At 55.7% G+C, this 16,209-nt stretch overlaps 2 protein-coding genes across 3 annotated transcripts; both read left to right on the top strand.

Moving 5' to 3' along the window:
• Positions 1 to 135: 135 nt before the first annotated feature.
• On the top strand, positions 136 to 7,349 carry TBCCD1 (TBCC domain containing 1). Of its 2 annotated transcripts, none has more exons than XR_007890154.1 (7): positions 136 to 504; positions 588 to 737; positions 1,613 to 1,979; positions 2,938 to 3,124; positions 3,266 to 3,763; positions 4,704 to 4,849; positions 6,091 to 6,186. XR_007890154.1 is itself a non-coding variant. In XM_051625965.1 (7 exons), exons 1-6 carry the CDS (start codon positions 169 to 171, stop codon positions 6,218 to 6,220), a joined length of 1,668 nt encoding a protein of 555 aa, XP_051481925.1. In that variant the 5' UTR covers positions 136 to 168; the 3' UTR covers positions 6,221 to 6,254; positions 6,854 to 7,349. The 2 variants fall into 2 exon arrangements, 1 of the variants encoding a protein (XP_051481925.1); XM_051625965.1 differs by lacking the exon at positions 4,704 to 4,849 and adding an exon at positions 6,854 to 7,349 and having other exon boundaries at positions 6,091 to 6,254.
• A 51-nt stretch (positions 7,350 to 7,400) lies between these two features.
• On the top strand, positions 7,401 to 15,924 carry CRYGS (crystallin gamma S). Its single transcript, XM_051626024.1, has 3 exons — positions 7,401 to 10,034; positions 12,935 to 13,177; positions 15,594 to 15,924. Exons 1-3 carry the CDS (start codon positions 10,014 to 10,016, stop codon positions 15,864 to 15,866), a joined length of 537 nt encoding a protein of 178 aa, XP_051481984.1. The 5' UTR covers positions 7,401 to 10,013; the 3' UTR covers positions 15,867 to 15,924.
• Positions 15,925 to 16,209: the final 285 nt, after the last annotated feature.

The following is a 16,209-nucleotide window of genomic DNA, read 5'->3' as shown; positions in this document are numbered from 1 at the left end:
TCGGCGCCCGCGCTCCCCCTTCCCCGCCTCCGCGCTCGAGGGGGGAACAGCCAATCAGCAGCGGCTCCTCGGGTGGGCGCGGAGTCCTCCAGGGGGTGAAAGAAGGGTCCGTCTCGGTGGTTTTTTCCCCCCCCCCCCCCGCTCTGGGCGCCGGAAGTGGAGGTCGCCATGGTGGCGGCCCCGGTGCGGCTGTGGGTGCGGACGGAGCCGTTCCTGCTGGGCCCGCTGCCCGTCCCGCCGCCCGCCCGCCTCGGGCCCCACTACCTGCGGAAGATGGCGGCCTACGTGCGGGCGCGGGCGGGCGAGGGCTGCTTCCCGCGGCTGCGCTGGCCCCGCTGGCGGCACATCGCCTGCGGGAAGCTGCAGCTGGGCCGCGGCCTGGCCTGGCTCTACTTCCAGCTCTTCCACAGCCTCGCCCGGCGGGACCCGCCGCGCTGCCTCGAGTGGGCTGAGGCTGAGGCGGCTTGTGCGAGCGCCGAGGAGCTGGAGCGGGAGAGGAGCAAGGCAGGAGCCGCGTCCCGGGCCTGGGCGGGCGTGGGGAGAGCCCAGCCCGGCCTAACGCCTGTTTTTCCTCCCCTCTCGGCCAGCTGTCGGTGGACACCCTGCAGTTCCTGCTCTTCCTCTATGTCCAGCAGCTGAACAACGTCTCTCTGCGACGGTCCCTGATCGGAGAGGAATGGCCCAGCCCCAGGACCAAGTCTCCCAGCCTGACTGGAAAACCCACCAGTGAGAACAAGGTATGTGTGGCTGTAGGGTCCTGCTCGTGGGAAACTGTCGAGTCTTGCCTTGAGGCAAGGTTGAAAAGCAGCTGGTTTGTTCCTGGGAGAGTGTAGCCATGAAACCCTGCCTGTGCTAAGAGCTAAGCTGGAGGCCACCTGGGGATAGTTGCTAAACAGCAAATGAAGTCAGTGTATTCTTTGCAGCAGAAGTTGCCCATGGGAATTTTCCTAGAGTCCAAGACCAGCTGTGGAAGCTCTTTTGGAGTCTTCTCCTTTTAATCAGCAACCATGTCTTTACCTTTTCTATTAGCCAGACAGGAAGCTAATGCCTTGCACTGGAGGTTGCTGCCCCCTAATTGGTTGTTGGGTGTCAGGCTCCCAGGGTCTTCCCTGGCAAGTTAAGCTGTGTTTTAGAGCAGGGAGTTGGTTGGTGACCTGCAGACCAACCATGTGAAGATCTTCCTGCCTCCTGGGAAGTGTTTTGAAAGGAGTTGGCTGTGTGGGGTGCAGCTTGGGGGCAGCTCTGGAGAGTGAATTAAAGGCTGGCAATACCAGCTGCAAACCCCAGGGGGTTTCTGTCATGACAGTGATACTGTGAGGTGGTGAAACGTCGTTTAGGACACGTGCACATGATTAATAGGATGAAGGGACTTAGTCTCATCACCCTCACACTCCAGAATTCCCTCCTTATGTCTCACCTCAATCTCCCCTCTTCCAGTTTTCATCCTTTCCCCCTTGTCCTCTCCCTCCCTGCCCTTGTCCCACGTCCCTCCCCAGCTTTCCTGGAGCCCCTTCAAACACGAGCACGGGTGTGTTGTGTAAAACCCCCGGAGCTCGGCAGCTCGGTGAGAACTTACCTCCGTTTTTCTGTTTTCTTGTTTCCTCTTGCCAAGAACTGGAACGACCAGGAGCACCTTGCCTTCGTGCAGAGCCACCTCTCGGCGATGCTGGAACTGCTGCTGGATCCGGAGCAGCTCTCGGGCTCCTCCCACTGTTCCCACAGCAGCTCCGTGTCCTTCCAAGCCGTCTGTGCCCTCAGTTTCCTCCTGGAAGGAACGCTCAGCAAGTCCCGGGCAGTCCTTCCTCTCCAGGAACTGGCCCTTTGGCAACCCTGCCAGAGCCTCAACGGCTTCTCCAGGAGCTCCAAAACCTTCTCCTTCCCCAAGCTGGAGAGCTGGTTGAGGTCCTGTCTGACATCAAACCCTTTTGGAATGACTGCCTGCCTCAAAGCTGGGAAGAAACTGGCCTGGGCTCAACAAGGTACCTCCAGGACTTGCTTTTATTTGGAGAAATAACTCATTTCTCAACTAGAAAGGAACTGGGGTGGGTTCCTCGTGGTGGGTGAGGGGGAAAAGTGCCAGCTCAGAGGTGACTCTAGGGGACCAGAGGGTGCTGTGTGTAGTTTTGTTTTAGGCTTTGGTGAGCAAACAGAAATGAGTAGCTTTCTAGAGGACCCCTCTGAGGGGACACCTCATTATTCCAGTACAGATGGACCCAGAGGAGAGATCATTGGAGGGTTTTTGTGGCAAAGCTGAGAACTGGGCTAAGTTCCCTTGTCCTGAATCCCAAGGCACCTTCCACCTCAGGAGGGAACAACTGAGATGGGTGTTTTTTGCACAGTCCTGAGGGTGGCAGGAGGAGTGAGGTTGCTCAGGGGTGGTGCTGAAGGGGGAGCTCCTGCTTTCAGCATCAAACCAGCCCTGAGGACCTTCCTGCCAAACTCAAGTTGGTGTTCAGGAGCAAACTTCTGCAAATGGGGACACTTCCCTCTGGGCTGGAGGCCTGTGGGAAGGGTTTGAGTGCCCCTGAGTGATCCCTGAAGTGGGTTTGATCTTTCCATCTGCCCTGACTTTGGGAATTGGACGTGCAGTGCTGAGGGATGTGGGCAGTGCCCCTTCATGCCTGTGTCTCTGCAGGAATCATGTGCAGCTCCTGGTGGTCTTTAAATCATGGAATCCCAGGCTGGTTTGGGTTGGAAGGGAGCTTCAAGATCACCCAGATCCAACCCCCTGCATGGGCAGGGACACCTCCCACCAGCCCAGGCTGCTCCAAGCCCCATCCAACCTGCCCTTCAACACTGCCAGGGATGGGGCAGCCACAGCTTCCCTGGGCAACCTGGGCCAGGCTCTCCCCACCCTCACACTCCAGAATTTCCTCCTCATGTCTCACCTCAGTCTCCCCTCTCCCAGTTACTTTATTGGTTAACTTTATTTTGCAGTTGAAGGCACAACCAGGAGAGCCAAGATAGCCTGCAGTGCCTGTGTGGTGCCCGAGGTGTCCCCCATGGTGATGATGAGCCAGGTGTACAAGCAGACCCTGGCCAAGAGCTCAGACACCCTGGTGGGATCTCACGTGAGGATCCATCGCTGCAACGAGTCCTTCATTTACCTCCTCTCTCCTCTCAGGTGAGTTCCTGTTCTCCTGGGACACAGCTGGATGGTTGCTGCAGCATGTGTGGTCAAGCACTAGGTTCTTCTTGGCTGTGCCAAGTCCTGGTTTCACTGACTCCTGCTCACTCTGTCCTCGCTCCCCTTGTTCCCTCGCAGATCTGTGACCATCGAGAAGTGCCGGAACAGCACGTTTGTCCTTGGCCCTGTGCAGGCATCTGTTCATGTCCACAACTGTGACAATGTCAGGGTCATTGTGGTCTGTCACCGTTTGTCCCTTTCTTCCACCACTGGCTGTACCTTCTACATCCTGACCCCCACCCAGCCTCTCCTCCTCCCTGGCAACCACGCCGTCAGCTTCGCCCCTTTCCACACCCATTATCCCATGCTCGAAGACCACATGGCTCAGGTGGGCTTGGCCACACTGCCCAACCACTGGGACAACCCCATGCTGGTGGGGAAGGAGAGTGGGGACACCAGTGTCTTCCGCCTGCTGCCACCCGTGGACTTCTACACCTTTGTGATTCCTTTTGAGATGGAAGGAGACACCACGGAGACTCCGGGGGAGCTGCCTCCAGCCTATCGGGAGGCTCTGAGCCAGCAGGAGCAGAAGGTCCAGATCTGGCAGAGAACAGTGAAGGAGGCAGGTCTGACCAAGTGAGTGGTGTGTCCCTGCAGCTCAGCTCTCAACCCCTGGGAGATGCCTTTGATGTGCTTCAGGCATGGGCTGGTTTGGGTGAGCCATGTCTTGCATGGTGTTCCTAGAGCATTAGTTAGCAATCCTGGTCTTTGGTGTTATGGATCAGTACATGCAGGGGTGGCTACCAAGAAGATGGAGACTCCCTCCTGGAGCTAGGGAGGGACTTTGGACAAGAGCTTGTAGTGAGGGGACAAGGGGGAATGGATGAAAACTGGCAGAGGGGAGATTGAGGTGAGACATGAGGAGGGAATTCTGGAGTGTGAGGGTGGTGAGAGCCTGGCCCAGGTTGCCCAGGGAAGCTGTGGCTGCCCCATCCCTGGCAGTGTTGAAGGGCAGGTTGGATGGGGCTTGGAGCAGCCTGGGCTGGTGGGAGGTGTCCCTGCCCATGCAGGGGGGTTGGAACTAGATGATCCTGAAGGTCCCTTCCAACCCAACCCCGTCTGGGATGGTTCTGTGACTTTTACAAGGAGTCACATGGGTGATGGGTGCAAGTGACTCCTGGGGAGATCCTGATTGGACTTCAGAAGAGAATTCTTCCCCATGAGAACAGAAATTGGAATAATCTCCTGAGGGAAGTGGTAGATTCCTCTCCATTGGAGAGTTTTAAGACTCAGCCTGACAGGGTGCTGGGCCATGTCATTCCAACTTTATTATTACCTAGAAAGGTTGGACCAGATGATCCTTGAGGTCCCTTCCAACCTGGCATTCTAGAATTATTACAGTGAGAAGAATAATTCTCACAGTCATGACTCTGGAGGAGCTGCTTTGCCATGGCTGCGTTTTCCTGGCTTGCCAGAGCCAAGGAAAAGCCTGCTGAGATACTGCTGAGGCACCCACCCTGGCAGGGAGAGGTGTCACCTTCTCTCATGCTGGGCCCTGTCTCTGTTCTGCTTCCAGTGTCTCCTGCTGCCGTGGGTGAGAGCTGGGTGCCTACCCTGATCAACAGCTCAACTCATTATTGACCTGCAGCTGCTTGGTGGTCACTCTTAGCCCAACCTTTACCCTGAGAGAAGCTTTAAATTACTGTCCCATCTGTTGTTGAGGTGAGCTAAGAATGTGCACGTGGTCCATTGCAGTAGATCACCTCGTGGGCAGTAGCTTTTAAAGTCCTCTTTGTCAGATCACATCCAACCCTCTGCCCAGGTGGGCCTGTCCTGGCCCATCTCATGGTGTCTTTCTATTGGCTTTCTCAGCATGAGCATGACTTATAACTGGGGGCTGACAGACAGGGATTTCAGGGGGTTTGATCCTCTGGAGAGCAGAAAATGTGAAAACCTCCTCTTTTTGGGTCAAACTCTCAACACTTCCCATCACCCCAGGCTGAGGAGTTCTAGTCCATTTGGTTGTTGATTGTTTTGGAGGAGCTCCCTCTGCTTCCCTGGTTCCTTTCTGCACTGCTGGTGCCTCTGTGCTGAAGGTGGAGGAACCTGCAGTTTGGAAGAGCTCCAGACTGGGGGAGAAAGCATGGATCTGCTGGAGAGAGTCTTGAGGAGGCTACAGAGATGCTCAGAGGGCTGGAGCAGCTCTGCTCTGGAGACAGGCTGGGAGAGCTGGGGTGTTCAGCCTGGAGAAGAGAAGGCTCCAGGGAGACCTTAGAGCACCTTCCAGTGCCTGAAGGGGCTCCAGGAAAGCTGGGGAGGGGCTTGGGACAAGGGCAGGGAGGGAGAGGACAAGGGGGGATGGATGAAAACTGGGAGAGGGAGATTGAGGTGAGACATGAGGAGGGAATTCTGGAGTGTGAGGGTGGTGAGAGCCTGGCCCAGGTTGCCCCCTGGGGAGGTTGTGGAAGCCCCATCCCTGGCAGTGTTCCCAGATCCACCCCAAAAGTTGTTTACCAGTAATGGGAATTATTTGAGGAATGCTGTTTATATGCAGGTTTGTTGTCTTGATCTCCACCCTCTCTTCCAGATGCTGTCAGGACAGAATTTTGTGTCTTCAGGGCTTGAACTCTGGTTCCTAATCTTTTTTTTTTTTTCCCTTTTCAGGCAGTTTTTAATCTGGGCTTCAGGAGTAGAGTAGAGGCAGCCTCTTCTGCTGGAGGAGGGGGGCTGTACTGGTGGGCTGGGGAAGTTTGCATGAGGAATTTTGCTCTTGGGATTTGTTCTAGTCCTGTTCACCTGGTTAAAAACCTCTTCCTGCTACGGGCAGTTCCTGAACCAGTCTTGGCTTTTAGCTGCTCCAGATGGAGGCTCATTTTGGTGCTGAAGCTGAGGTTTTAAAAGTATAATGCTATAAATACATGTGAGCTTTGCCTGCTTCCCTACTGATCTTCTTTTGCTTTCAGGGATCAGAGGAAACAGTTCCAGATGCTGGTAGAAAACAAGTTCTATGAATGGCTGGTTCAGACAGGGAACCGTCAGCAGCTGGACAGCCTTGTCCCTCCTCCCCTGGGCTCCAAGCAGGCAGCAGGATAACATCAGTTTCCTGGGCAGGAAAAGGCAGGGAAGGGTGAGTAGAATCACATGCAATGGTGGGGTTAGAAGGGACCTCTGGAGACCACCCAGTTCAGTGCCCCTGCCAGAGCAGGATCCCCTAGAGCAGATCCCACAGGAACACATCCAGGTGGGGCTGGAATGTCTCCAGGGATGGAGACTCCACAGCCTCCCTGGGCAGCCTGTCCCAGGGCTCTGTCACCCTCACAGGCAAGAAGATTTTCTTCATGTTTAACTTGACCCTCCTGGGCTCCAGTTTGTGCTCATTGCCCCTTGTCCTGTCCCTGGACACCCCTGAGCAGAGTCTGGCCCATCCTCCTGCCACCCCCTGCAGATATTGCTCAGCACTGATCAGATCCCCCCTCAGCCTCCTTTTCTCCAGCTGAGCAGCCCCAGCTCTCCCAGCCTTTCCTCACAGGCAGGTGCTCCAGCCCCTTCAGCATCTCAGTGCCCTGGGCTGGACTCTCTCCAGTAGAAGTTCAGCAGCTGCAGACAAGCCCTGATTGTTTTTCTGTTTCAAAACATTAGAAAGTTGATTATTTATTTTTTTTTTAGTCTTTGGCTTTTTATTTGCTAGTGTTGGGAATAAAATTTGCTCCTCTTATTTTATTACAGAGTTCTGGAAAACAGGCAGTGATAAACTGAAGACCCTTTTCATTAAGACTTTGTGACCATCCTGAACACATTTGATGTGGACCTGACTCCCAGCCCTGGTGGGAACTGGATTGTGTGGTTGGGGATTTTTCATCTGCTTTCCCAGGAATGTGTGACTGTTGTGGGGGCACCTGAGAAAGTGCCTGTCACTAGAGGATGATGAAGTACCCCTTGTTGCAGGTGCCTTGGTGGGCACCTCATGGTTAGTGCCCAGCAGAGGAGCCCATCCTGGTGCAGAACTGGATGCAGGGCCCTGACTCTCACCTGCATCTTTATGGTACGAGCCAGCTGCACTCTTCTAAATGTGGAAAAAGAAATGTTTCTCCTGGTTTTTATGAAGGAAATTCAATGAGATTTGGATTTGAGAGTGGCACTTCGTGTGATTTTATGAAATGAACTTTTTTTTTGCTGTGCTCATGTTGTTTTGACAAATGTCAATAAACCAGTTTTCAGAGAAGCCTGGCACGTGTCCTAGGGAAAGGGCTTTACCTGCAGGGTGTGTTGCTTCATGAACCTGAGAGAAGGTCTCATTCCTTACCAGCTGAAGGTTTGGAAGCCTGGCCTGGCATTTTGACACCAGCACCTTTTCCTACCTTCTAAACAGGATCCACTTGAGTGGCTACCATGCTGGTGGAACCTTGTCTTGGAGAGGTGTGCTTGTAGCTGAGCACCTAAATGAGCTGGGCAAAGTAGGGAGAAGCTTTGCACAGGTGACTGAAGGTGTGATCTGCAGCCTGAGAGGGGAGGTGCCCTGGTCTACACAGCTCTTGGGATGCTGGAATTTTTCTGGAGGTCTCTCTTGGCTGCTGGGGAGGCAGGTGATGCAACAGGAGGTGAGTTGATGATACTTCACTGACCTCTAAAGGAGGTTTGTGCAAAGAAAGCCCAGTGGAGCTTTGAGATGCTTTTTGATGAGCTTTGAGTGACCAGCCAAGAAGCCACAGGAACTTCCCATGATGTGAAACAAGTTGCAACAAGGAGAAACCTTCATTCTCTTTCTTAGGGGAAGGGACAGACACAGACTGCACATTTATCTACAAGAAGTAGAACTCTTGAGCACCTTGGTGTCCTCTAAGTGCTGCCATTTATAGTGGGACTCCTAGGCTGGGAGGGACTTCTTATGGGGGCATGTAGCCATGGGGCAGGAGGTGATTGCTTCAGATGGGAGAGATTTGGGTTGGATGTTGGGGGAAAATTATTTGGTGTCAGGGTGGTGAGACCCTGGCCCAGGTTGCCCCCTGGGGAGGTTGTGGCTGCCCCATCCCTGGCAGTGTTGAAGGGCAGGTTGGATGGGGCTTGGAGCAGCCTGGGCTGGTGGGAGGTGTCCCTGCCCATGCAGGGGGGTGGAACTGGATGATCTTGAAGGTCCCTTCCAACCCAAACCATCCTGTGAGATGTCTTAGTGAGCCTGCTGAGTTGCCTTCGGGTAGGACCTTTGTTGTGTCTGGTTTCTGACCTTAGTAAGACATTTGAAGAAAAACACAAGGCTCAGTGGCCTCACAGCTTTCTGGTGCAGCAGTAAGAGCTGGAAGGAACAGCACTGGGTGACCCAAGACAGCTGAGCTGGGCAGGGGATGAGGTGCTGCTGAGCAGGAGTGTCCCAGGCTGTCCCACCTGGCTGTGGGGAGCAGGGCAATGGCAGCATCCCCCGGGGTGGCACACAGAGCAGCTGCTGGGAGACTTGCTTGTCCTGACAGATTTGAAAGAAGGTCTGTGTGTTCCAGGCTCTGCTGTGCCAAATTTGTTGCCCTTTGTTTCGCTAAGCCTCTGGGCTGGTGCAGTGAAAAGCTGCAGAGGTGGTTTTTCATAACTCACTGGCGGGGCCGGGGGGGTCTGGCTGCACATACGCCAGCAGTCCTTGAATCCTTGCCCCCCTGCTCTGGGGGCCTGAGGGTGGCCAACTGAAAAACTCTTTAGCTCAAACTGCAGACACCGGCTTATGAGTTTTGAGTTGAATGGATGACCTGAGATCTGGAGCAGCTCTGCTCGGGAGGCAGGCTGGGAGAGTTGGGGTGTTCAGCCTGGAGAAGAGAAGGCTCCAGGGAGACCTTAGAGCAGCTTCCAGTGCCTGAAGGGGCTCCAGGAAAGCTGGGGAGGGACTTGGGACAAGGGCAGGGAGGGAGAGGACAAGGGGGGATGGATGAAAACTGGAAGAGGGAGATTGAGGTGAGACATGAGGAGGGAATTCTGGAGTGTGAGGGTGGTGAGAGCCTGGCCCAGGTTGCCCAGGGAAGCTGTGGCTGCCCCATCCCTGGCAGTGTTGAAGGGCAGGTTGGATGGGGCTTGGAGCAGCCTGGGCTGGTGGGAGGTGTCCCTGCCCATGCAGGGGGTTGGATCTGGATGATCTTGAAGCTCCCTTCCAACCCAAACCATTCCATGAATTTGTGACACTTGGCAGATTTTGTCAGAAATCTGGAATGCAATTCTTCTCTATTTGATGAGTGAAATCACTCCCTTGGGGGTTGCGTGGCCAAACATCTTTCCTTCCCTCAATGTCAGGCACCATTTGGAGCAGCAGGGCTCAGGCTGGGTAGGTGTGCTGGGAACACACACGAGGCCTTTTTTAGCTGCCCAGATGTTTTCATAAGAAGCTTTCAGAAGCAGAGGCTGCTCTTTGCAAGGCTGCAGTGTCTGCCCTGAGCCCTGGGCCACTGTTTCCCAGCTGCATCCTTCATGCGTGGCAACAACTCCCTGCTAAATATTGGGCCCCTTCCTCAGAACTGGGGATGGGTGGCTCAGAGCTGGTGAAGATGCCTCCTTGTTGAACACTCCTGAAAGGGAGAGAGCAGCCAAATTTCCCCCCCCCCCAGCCTTGTCCTCCAGGGCTTGGCAGGGGGCTGCATGTTTTGAGTGCATTTGGCAGAGTTTTGGTGTTCTGACTCAGCTAAATGGGAACAAAGGGAGGATGGTGAAGCCTTCCTTTATTCCATAATCCTGTTTGCTTTTCTGGAAACCAGCTATAGCCTCGGAATCACTGACTCAATTTTTGGATCCCATTCTCATGACAAAGCGGCTGTCTGGTTTAAAACAAGCCCGTTATAAAAAGGGTGCCTGGGATCCTGGCTGTTTGTAACAGCTTCTGACATTCCTCCAGCACTGAGGAGCTTGGCTGGAACAGAAAATGTCCAGAGCTGGGACCAAGGTAAGTTGATTTGCAGACTCCTCAGGATTGTGGCTAGGAGTACGGAATTGATTCAGGGGTAAGTTGTGGAGGAACTCTGGTTTCTTTGTTCTGCTGACAGCTTTCCCCCTCTGTCTGTTGGCAAGAGGAGGTGCTTGAAATCTGTCCTCAGGTGGAGGGAAGGTGGAGCTGAGCCCTCTCTAGTCTTTTCCCAGATCTTGGCTGTTTCTTCTAGGTGTGGGCTCTGCCAAAGGAGGGAGCTGAAGACAGTGACTGGTGAGGGGATACTTGAAAGTGCATCAAGGTCTCTGGGGAGACCTCATAGTGGCCTTCCAGTGCCTGAAGGAGCTCCAGGAAAGCTGGGGAGGGACTTTGGACAAGGGCAGGGAGGGAGAGGACAAGGGGGAATGGATGAAAGGGGCTTTGTGCTGGAGTGAGATGTGAGGAGTGAGATGGGACTGAAACAAAGCGACGAATCATAGGATCATGGAATGGTTTGGGTTGGAAGGGACCTTTCTTCATAGCAGAGCTGCTCCAGCCCTTGGATCATCAGAGGACTAGCAACTGCATCCACCAGCTCCCTCAGGACCAGTGGATGGATCTCACCAGGTCCCATAGACTTGTACACCTGCTGGTGGCAGGGAGGTTGGAACCTGATGATCTTTGAGGTCCCTTCCAACCTTCACCATTCTCTGCTGGACCCTCACTGTGTGGCCAGGAGTGGGACTGCAGACCAGAAGAGGCTGCTGAGCTTGGGGAGTGAGGCTGAAGAAGGGGAGAGCTCCTCAGCTGTCCCTGGGGAGGGTAGTGGCTGATGCATCCCTGTGTCTGGCCCTGCAGAGGGTGTCACAAGGGTGCTGTGGCTTCCTTCACCACTGGCTTCAAGAAGAGGATGACTGGTGGTGAGGGACTGCTAAACCTGGGTGAGCAGGGCTTGCAGTGCTGCCTCTGGGCTCCTACTGGTAGATGTTTCAGGTGATACCTCTAGGGACAAAGATCCAGAGCCAGGATCTGTAAGACAACAGCAGGGTTGTGGCTGGCAAGGGCTGACCAGCACGGTGAACTGCTCCCAGTGGCAGCAGGGTGGGGAAAACTGGAGCTGGAGATTTTAGTGCACACCCTTTGCAACACTGATTCACTGGCTGGAAAGATGGTAGTGATCTCCCAGCTCTCCATGGCACTGGAGATGGGAAGAGCTTGCTCAGGAGGGAGAGGTGTGGGGGCAAGTGGCTTGGATGTGCTGACCTGTATGGAACCTGAGTCTCTTGAAAGCAAAAGGAAAATGTGGGGGAAATAACACTGTCCTAAGACCTGTCTACTAATGCCATGAACCCCAGGATATAAATCCTCTGGCATGATGAGTCCAACTCCCCAGAAACCTGATCAGGCTGGTGGGACACCCTGACCAACCAGCTGTAGGAAAAACTGGCTGAATTTATTTTTTTAACACAAAGGGAATGGGGAAAAAATAGTCTCAAGTAGGTCATCCTGGGTCTGAGTCTGTCTCCTGGATTGAAACTGAGGCAACCAGCAGTGGTTTTAGCAGCAGTGATGTTAGATCAGTAGAAGCAGTCAAAGGTGAAGTGCAACCAGGTAGGAGCAAAAGGTGATTTGTGTGGCTTAATCCTCAAGCTATGGAAAAATTATGGGGGAAATGGATTGTAGAGCTCTGTGCGTTAGATGTTTGAATCATTGTGGCCAGAAAAATGTTCTCTGGAGCATCTGAGGCCATCTGAGATGCTATTAAATAACCTGGCAGCAGGTATGGGGCTGAGGCCATGATGGAAGGCTGGAGAAGGTGGAATGGTGTCTGGAGCATGCATGGCATTGGAGCTGTCAGCCTGGGCATCTTTCTTGGCAGGTGGTGTGATGTCCAGCTCTTGGCATTGACTTTGGAGAAAGCAAACTGTGGACTGTTAGAGTGGGGAACAAGGAGAGTGGTTGTGGGAGTAGAAGACTCAGAGCCCAGAGGGCAAATGGCATCAAAACAAAAGCAGAGTGGGCAGCAGGGCCAGGGAGGGGATTCTGCCCCTCTGCTCTCCTGAGAACCCACCTGGAGAACCGTGTCCAGTTCTGGAGCCCCCAACACAAGAAGGACATGGAGCTGTTGGAGAGAGGCCAGAGGAAGCCACGGAGATGATGGGAGGGCTGGAGCAGCTCTGCTCTGGAGCCAGGCTGGGAGAGTTGGGGTGTTCAGCCTGGAGAAGAGAAGGCTCCAGGGAGACCTGAGAGCACCTTCCAGTGCCTGAAGGGGCTCCAGGAAAGCTGGGGAGGGGCCTGGGACAAGGGCAGGGAGGGAGAGGACAAGGGGGGATGGCCCTAAACTAGAGCAGGGCAGATTCAGGCTGGGTATCAGGAAGAAGCTCTTGACACTGAGGGTGGTGAAGCTCTGGAACAGGCTGCCCCCATCCCTGGAGGTCAGGCTTGATGAGGCTCTGAGCAACCTGATCTAGTTAAAAATATCCCTGTGCACTGCAGGGGACGGGACTAGATGATCTTTAGAGGTCCCTTCCAGCCCCACCCATTCCATGAGTCTATGATAAGACAGGACCCAGGATGGAAGAGATGTCACCACCTCCTTAGCAGCAAACACTCAGTGAGCCAGTGCAGGTGATACACACAGGTCTAGGCGGGAGGGAAATGTTCTAGGCGTGTCTTGCTGCAAAGAGGACAAGACATGGGTGTTGGGCAGGGCAAGGAGATGGTGGCACCTGGAGCTGGTGGGGCTCGTGTGGTGAATCAGCCACCAGAACTGGTTGGGATGCAGAAGATTCTGCTCCGTGCTTGGGCTCGATGCCTTTTTGCCGCTTTGGAAGGCTCTGTTTTCAGACACCTCGGGGCGTGGTGTGGCCAGAAGGCGGGTGCCCGTGCTGAGGGATGGAGGAACCTCCCTGCTTTCCCTTCCTCTGCTCGCCTTTCAGGTCACCTTCTACGAAGACAAGAACTTCCTGGGCCGCTGCTACGAGTGTGATGGTGACTGCCCCGACTTCCACACCTACCTGAGTCGCTGCAACTCCATCCGGGTGGATGGAGGCACCTGGGTGGCCTACGAGAGGCCCAACTATTCGGGGAACATGTACGTTCTGACCCACGGGGAGTATCCTGACTACCACCACTGGATGGGCCTCAACGACCGCCTCAGCTCCTGCAAAGCCGTCCAGATAGTAAGTGTGAGCTCCTCCCCGGGGCCGTTTTCATGGGCACGCCAAGCCCGAAAGGGTTTTCAGGGGGTGGGTGGGTGGGTGGCCCCACCTTCCTGGGAACCTGGGGGGAGCTGCCTGGAGAAGGGTGGCTGGAGGGGGTTGGCTCCCACTGTCCTTCTCTGGGAAGGGCAAGGTGTTTGGTGAGGGGAGAGGGGGAATCTCTCCCACTCTTCTCTGCAGGTGCCTTGGAGGGCTTTGTAGGGGAGTTTCCACAGGAGCAGCAGTGACATTTTATCTGCATGTTCCTCTAGGGACTTCAGTGTCCAGGCAGGTGGCTCTGAGGTTTGCCTCTCACCTTCCCCCTCCCGTGTTGTGCTGCCCGCTGATCCCAATCTGATGGTGATGGGGCCAGGCTTGGAACAGTGGGGGCAGAAAGAGGGGCAGTTTGTTTGCCTCTCTAGCAAGTTTAGGGCTCCCTTCTGCTCCAGGGAACCAAATCTCACTGTCACCAAGCACCTCTGGGCATGGAGAGGACAGGCCCAGGAGTGACCAGGGCTGGGAGGGATGCCTGAAGCTTTCCTTGGAGCAGCCTGGGGGTCTCCTGGTGTTGGGGGAGCACAGGGCAATGCACAGCTCTCCACCACAGCACAGGAACTGTGCTCATCCCCTCCTAACTGATGCTGGGGAGATGTCTCTGCAGCCTCCAGCAGCCCCAGTCCTTCCACCAGCAGGAGACAGGGCAGAAGTAGGCTGACAGCCTTTACACCCTGTGGATGAGCTGTGGGGGAGGATGGAAGGGAGGGAGCATTCCCTTTGGGAAGCTGGTGGGGACAAGCACCCTTTAAAACTGGCAGGCATGGTGGTGTGGACGGGCTGTGGCTTGGCAGCAGTGCTGGGGATCTGTGGTTGGTCATCTGTGCTGCCCCAAGGAGCACAGCCACGGGTTCCCACCGCGTGGAGGGAGTCTCACAGCTGAGAAGGAGCTTTGCTTTCATGCCTGGACCTCTGATGCCACTTTGAGCCTGTTCTGGCTTTGAGCTAGGTCTAAATCCCTTTTGGCCAGGCAGGGAGAGTTTGCAGCCAGTTCAGGGCACTGCTCTGGCGTGAGAGATGGAGGAGGAACAGGCGGGAGAGGGGAGAGCAGCACAGCTTCTTCCAGCAGGATGAAACGTGGGGACTTTATCCCTCTTGTCCACCTGGTGCCTGCTGTCCTGGTGCCTGGCTTCCCCTCCTGCTCCTGGGGAGGCTGCACAAGGACCCGCCTCCGGCAGGCGGGAGGGCAGAACATCCCAGAGAAGCTGCAGCAGGTCCCAGAGAGCCCGCAGAGCTCGGCTGGAGCTGGCAGAGCGGGCTGGGAGCCGAGGTGGGGGAGCCACGTCCAGATTCCAGCCGTGGCGGTGCCCGCAGGCAACGCAGCGCTGCAAATCCCAGCGGAAAATACCGGCGCTGCCTTCCCGGGAATACCAGCCGGCTGGGGTCAGCAGCTCATTAAACTCCTCGTTGCCCGGAGGAGGAGGGAATGGAAGGGGGTCCAGGCTCTGCTTCTGGTGCTCAGAGTGGCTGAAGGGTTGAAGGCAACGTGTCTGGGATGGAGAGCCCGGTGGGACAGGCAGGGTGTCTGGGATGGAGAGCCCGGTGGGACAGGCAGGGTGTCTGGGATAGAGAGCCCAGCACTTGCTGACTTGGCTTTAACCCTCCCTGCAGCTTTTGGAGGGCCACGGAGGTGATCTGAGATCTGGAGCAGCTCTGTTCTGGAGCCAGGCTGGGAGAGTTGGGGTGTTCAGCCTGGAGAAGAGAAGGCTCCAGGGAGACCTGAGAGCACCTTCCAGTGCCTGAAGGGGCTCCAGGAAAGCTGGGGAGGGGCTTGGGACAAGGGCAGGGAGGGAGAGGACAAGGGGGGATGGATGAAAACTGGAAGAGGGAGATTGAGGTGAGACATGAGGAGGGAATTCTGGAGTGTGAGGGTGGTGAGAGCCTGGCCCAGGTTGCCCAGGGAAGCTGTGGCTGCCCCATCCCTGGCAGTGTTGAAGGGCAGGTTGGATGGGGCTTGGAGCAGCCTGGGCTGGTGGGAGGTGTCCCTGCCCATGCAGGGGTTGGATCTGGATGATCTTGAAGGTCCCTTCCAACCCAAACCATTCCGTGATTCTGACTCATCCCTGCAAAACTAAGGAGGCGATTTGAGCTGGGACTGCCCTGCTCTGCCTTGCTGCTGTTGTGTCCTCTCCTCATGGGATGCCCGGCCGAGAGTTTCCTTCCCTGCTGCCCTTCTGGGAGCTGGCAGGAGCTCTTCAGCCCTGTCCTGGTGTGCTGGGGGGGTGGTGCTTTGTGCCTGGTGTTGAGTCTGGCTGTGCCTCCGCTCTGCTCCCATCTGCTGGCCACCACCGGAGCCGGGAACTCTCCCCGCCTTCCCCCCAGCATTCTCTCCCCCTTTCTGCAGCCAGGTGGAAGCCGGGGCCACATCCAGGTGTTCGAGAAGGGGGATTTTGGCGGGAAGATGTTCGAAGCCACCGAAGACTGCCCTTCCGTCATGGAGGAGTGGCACATGCGTGAGATCCACGCCTGCAGGGTGCTGGAAGGGGTCTGGGTTTTCTACGAGCACCCCAATTACCGGGGCAGGCAGTACCTGCTGCCCAAGGGCGAGTACCGCAAACCCGTGGAGTGGGGAGCGGCCAGTCCCGCCGTCCAGTCCTTCCGCAGCATCGCCCAGTGAGGCAGCCCCCCCTGATGGGGCAGCTGGAGACAGTCAATAAAGCAACTGAGTCACTCAGCTCGGCCAGTCCTGCTTCTTCTCCCCGGGGGAAAGGGGGGGTCTACGTGGGAGTTATCCTTGCCCTGGTGTGGAGCTGAGCGTTCTTCTAAGCCGGACGCCCCTCCCAGTCCTTCCCAGCTGCCTCTGTCTCCTTCCTCCAAGGCTGGTCCTGTTCCCTTCCCTCCTGGGGTTGAAAGGGACACACCTCTGGACATCACCTAGCCCGAGCCTCCTGCTTAAAGCAGGGTCACCTAGAGCAGGTGGGACAAGGATGTGTCCAGGTGGGGTTTGGGAATGGCTCCAG

This window comes from Apus apus, chromosome 8 (genome assembly GCF_020740795.1).
Source record: "Apus apus isolate bApuApu2 chromosome 8, bApuApu2.pri.cur, whole genome shotgun sequence".
In the NCBI taxonomy this organism is placed as follows: Eukaryota; Metazoa; Chordata; class Aves; order Apodiformes; family Apodidae; genus Apus; species Apus apus.
This window is presented reverse-complemented; position numbering and strand designations above follow the sequence as displayed.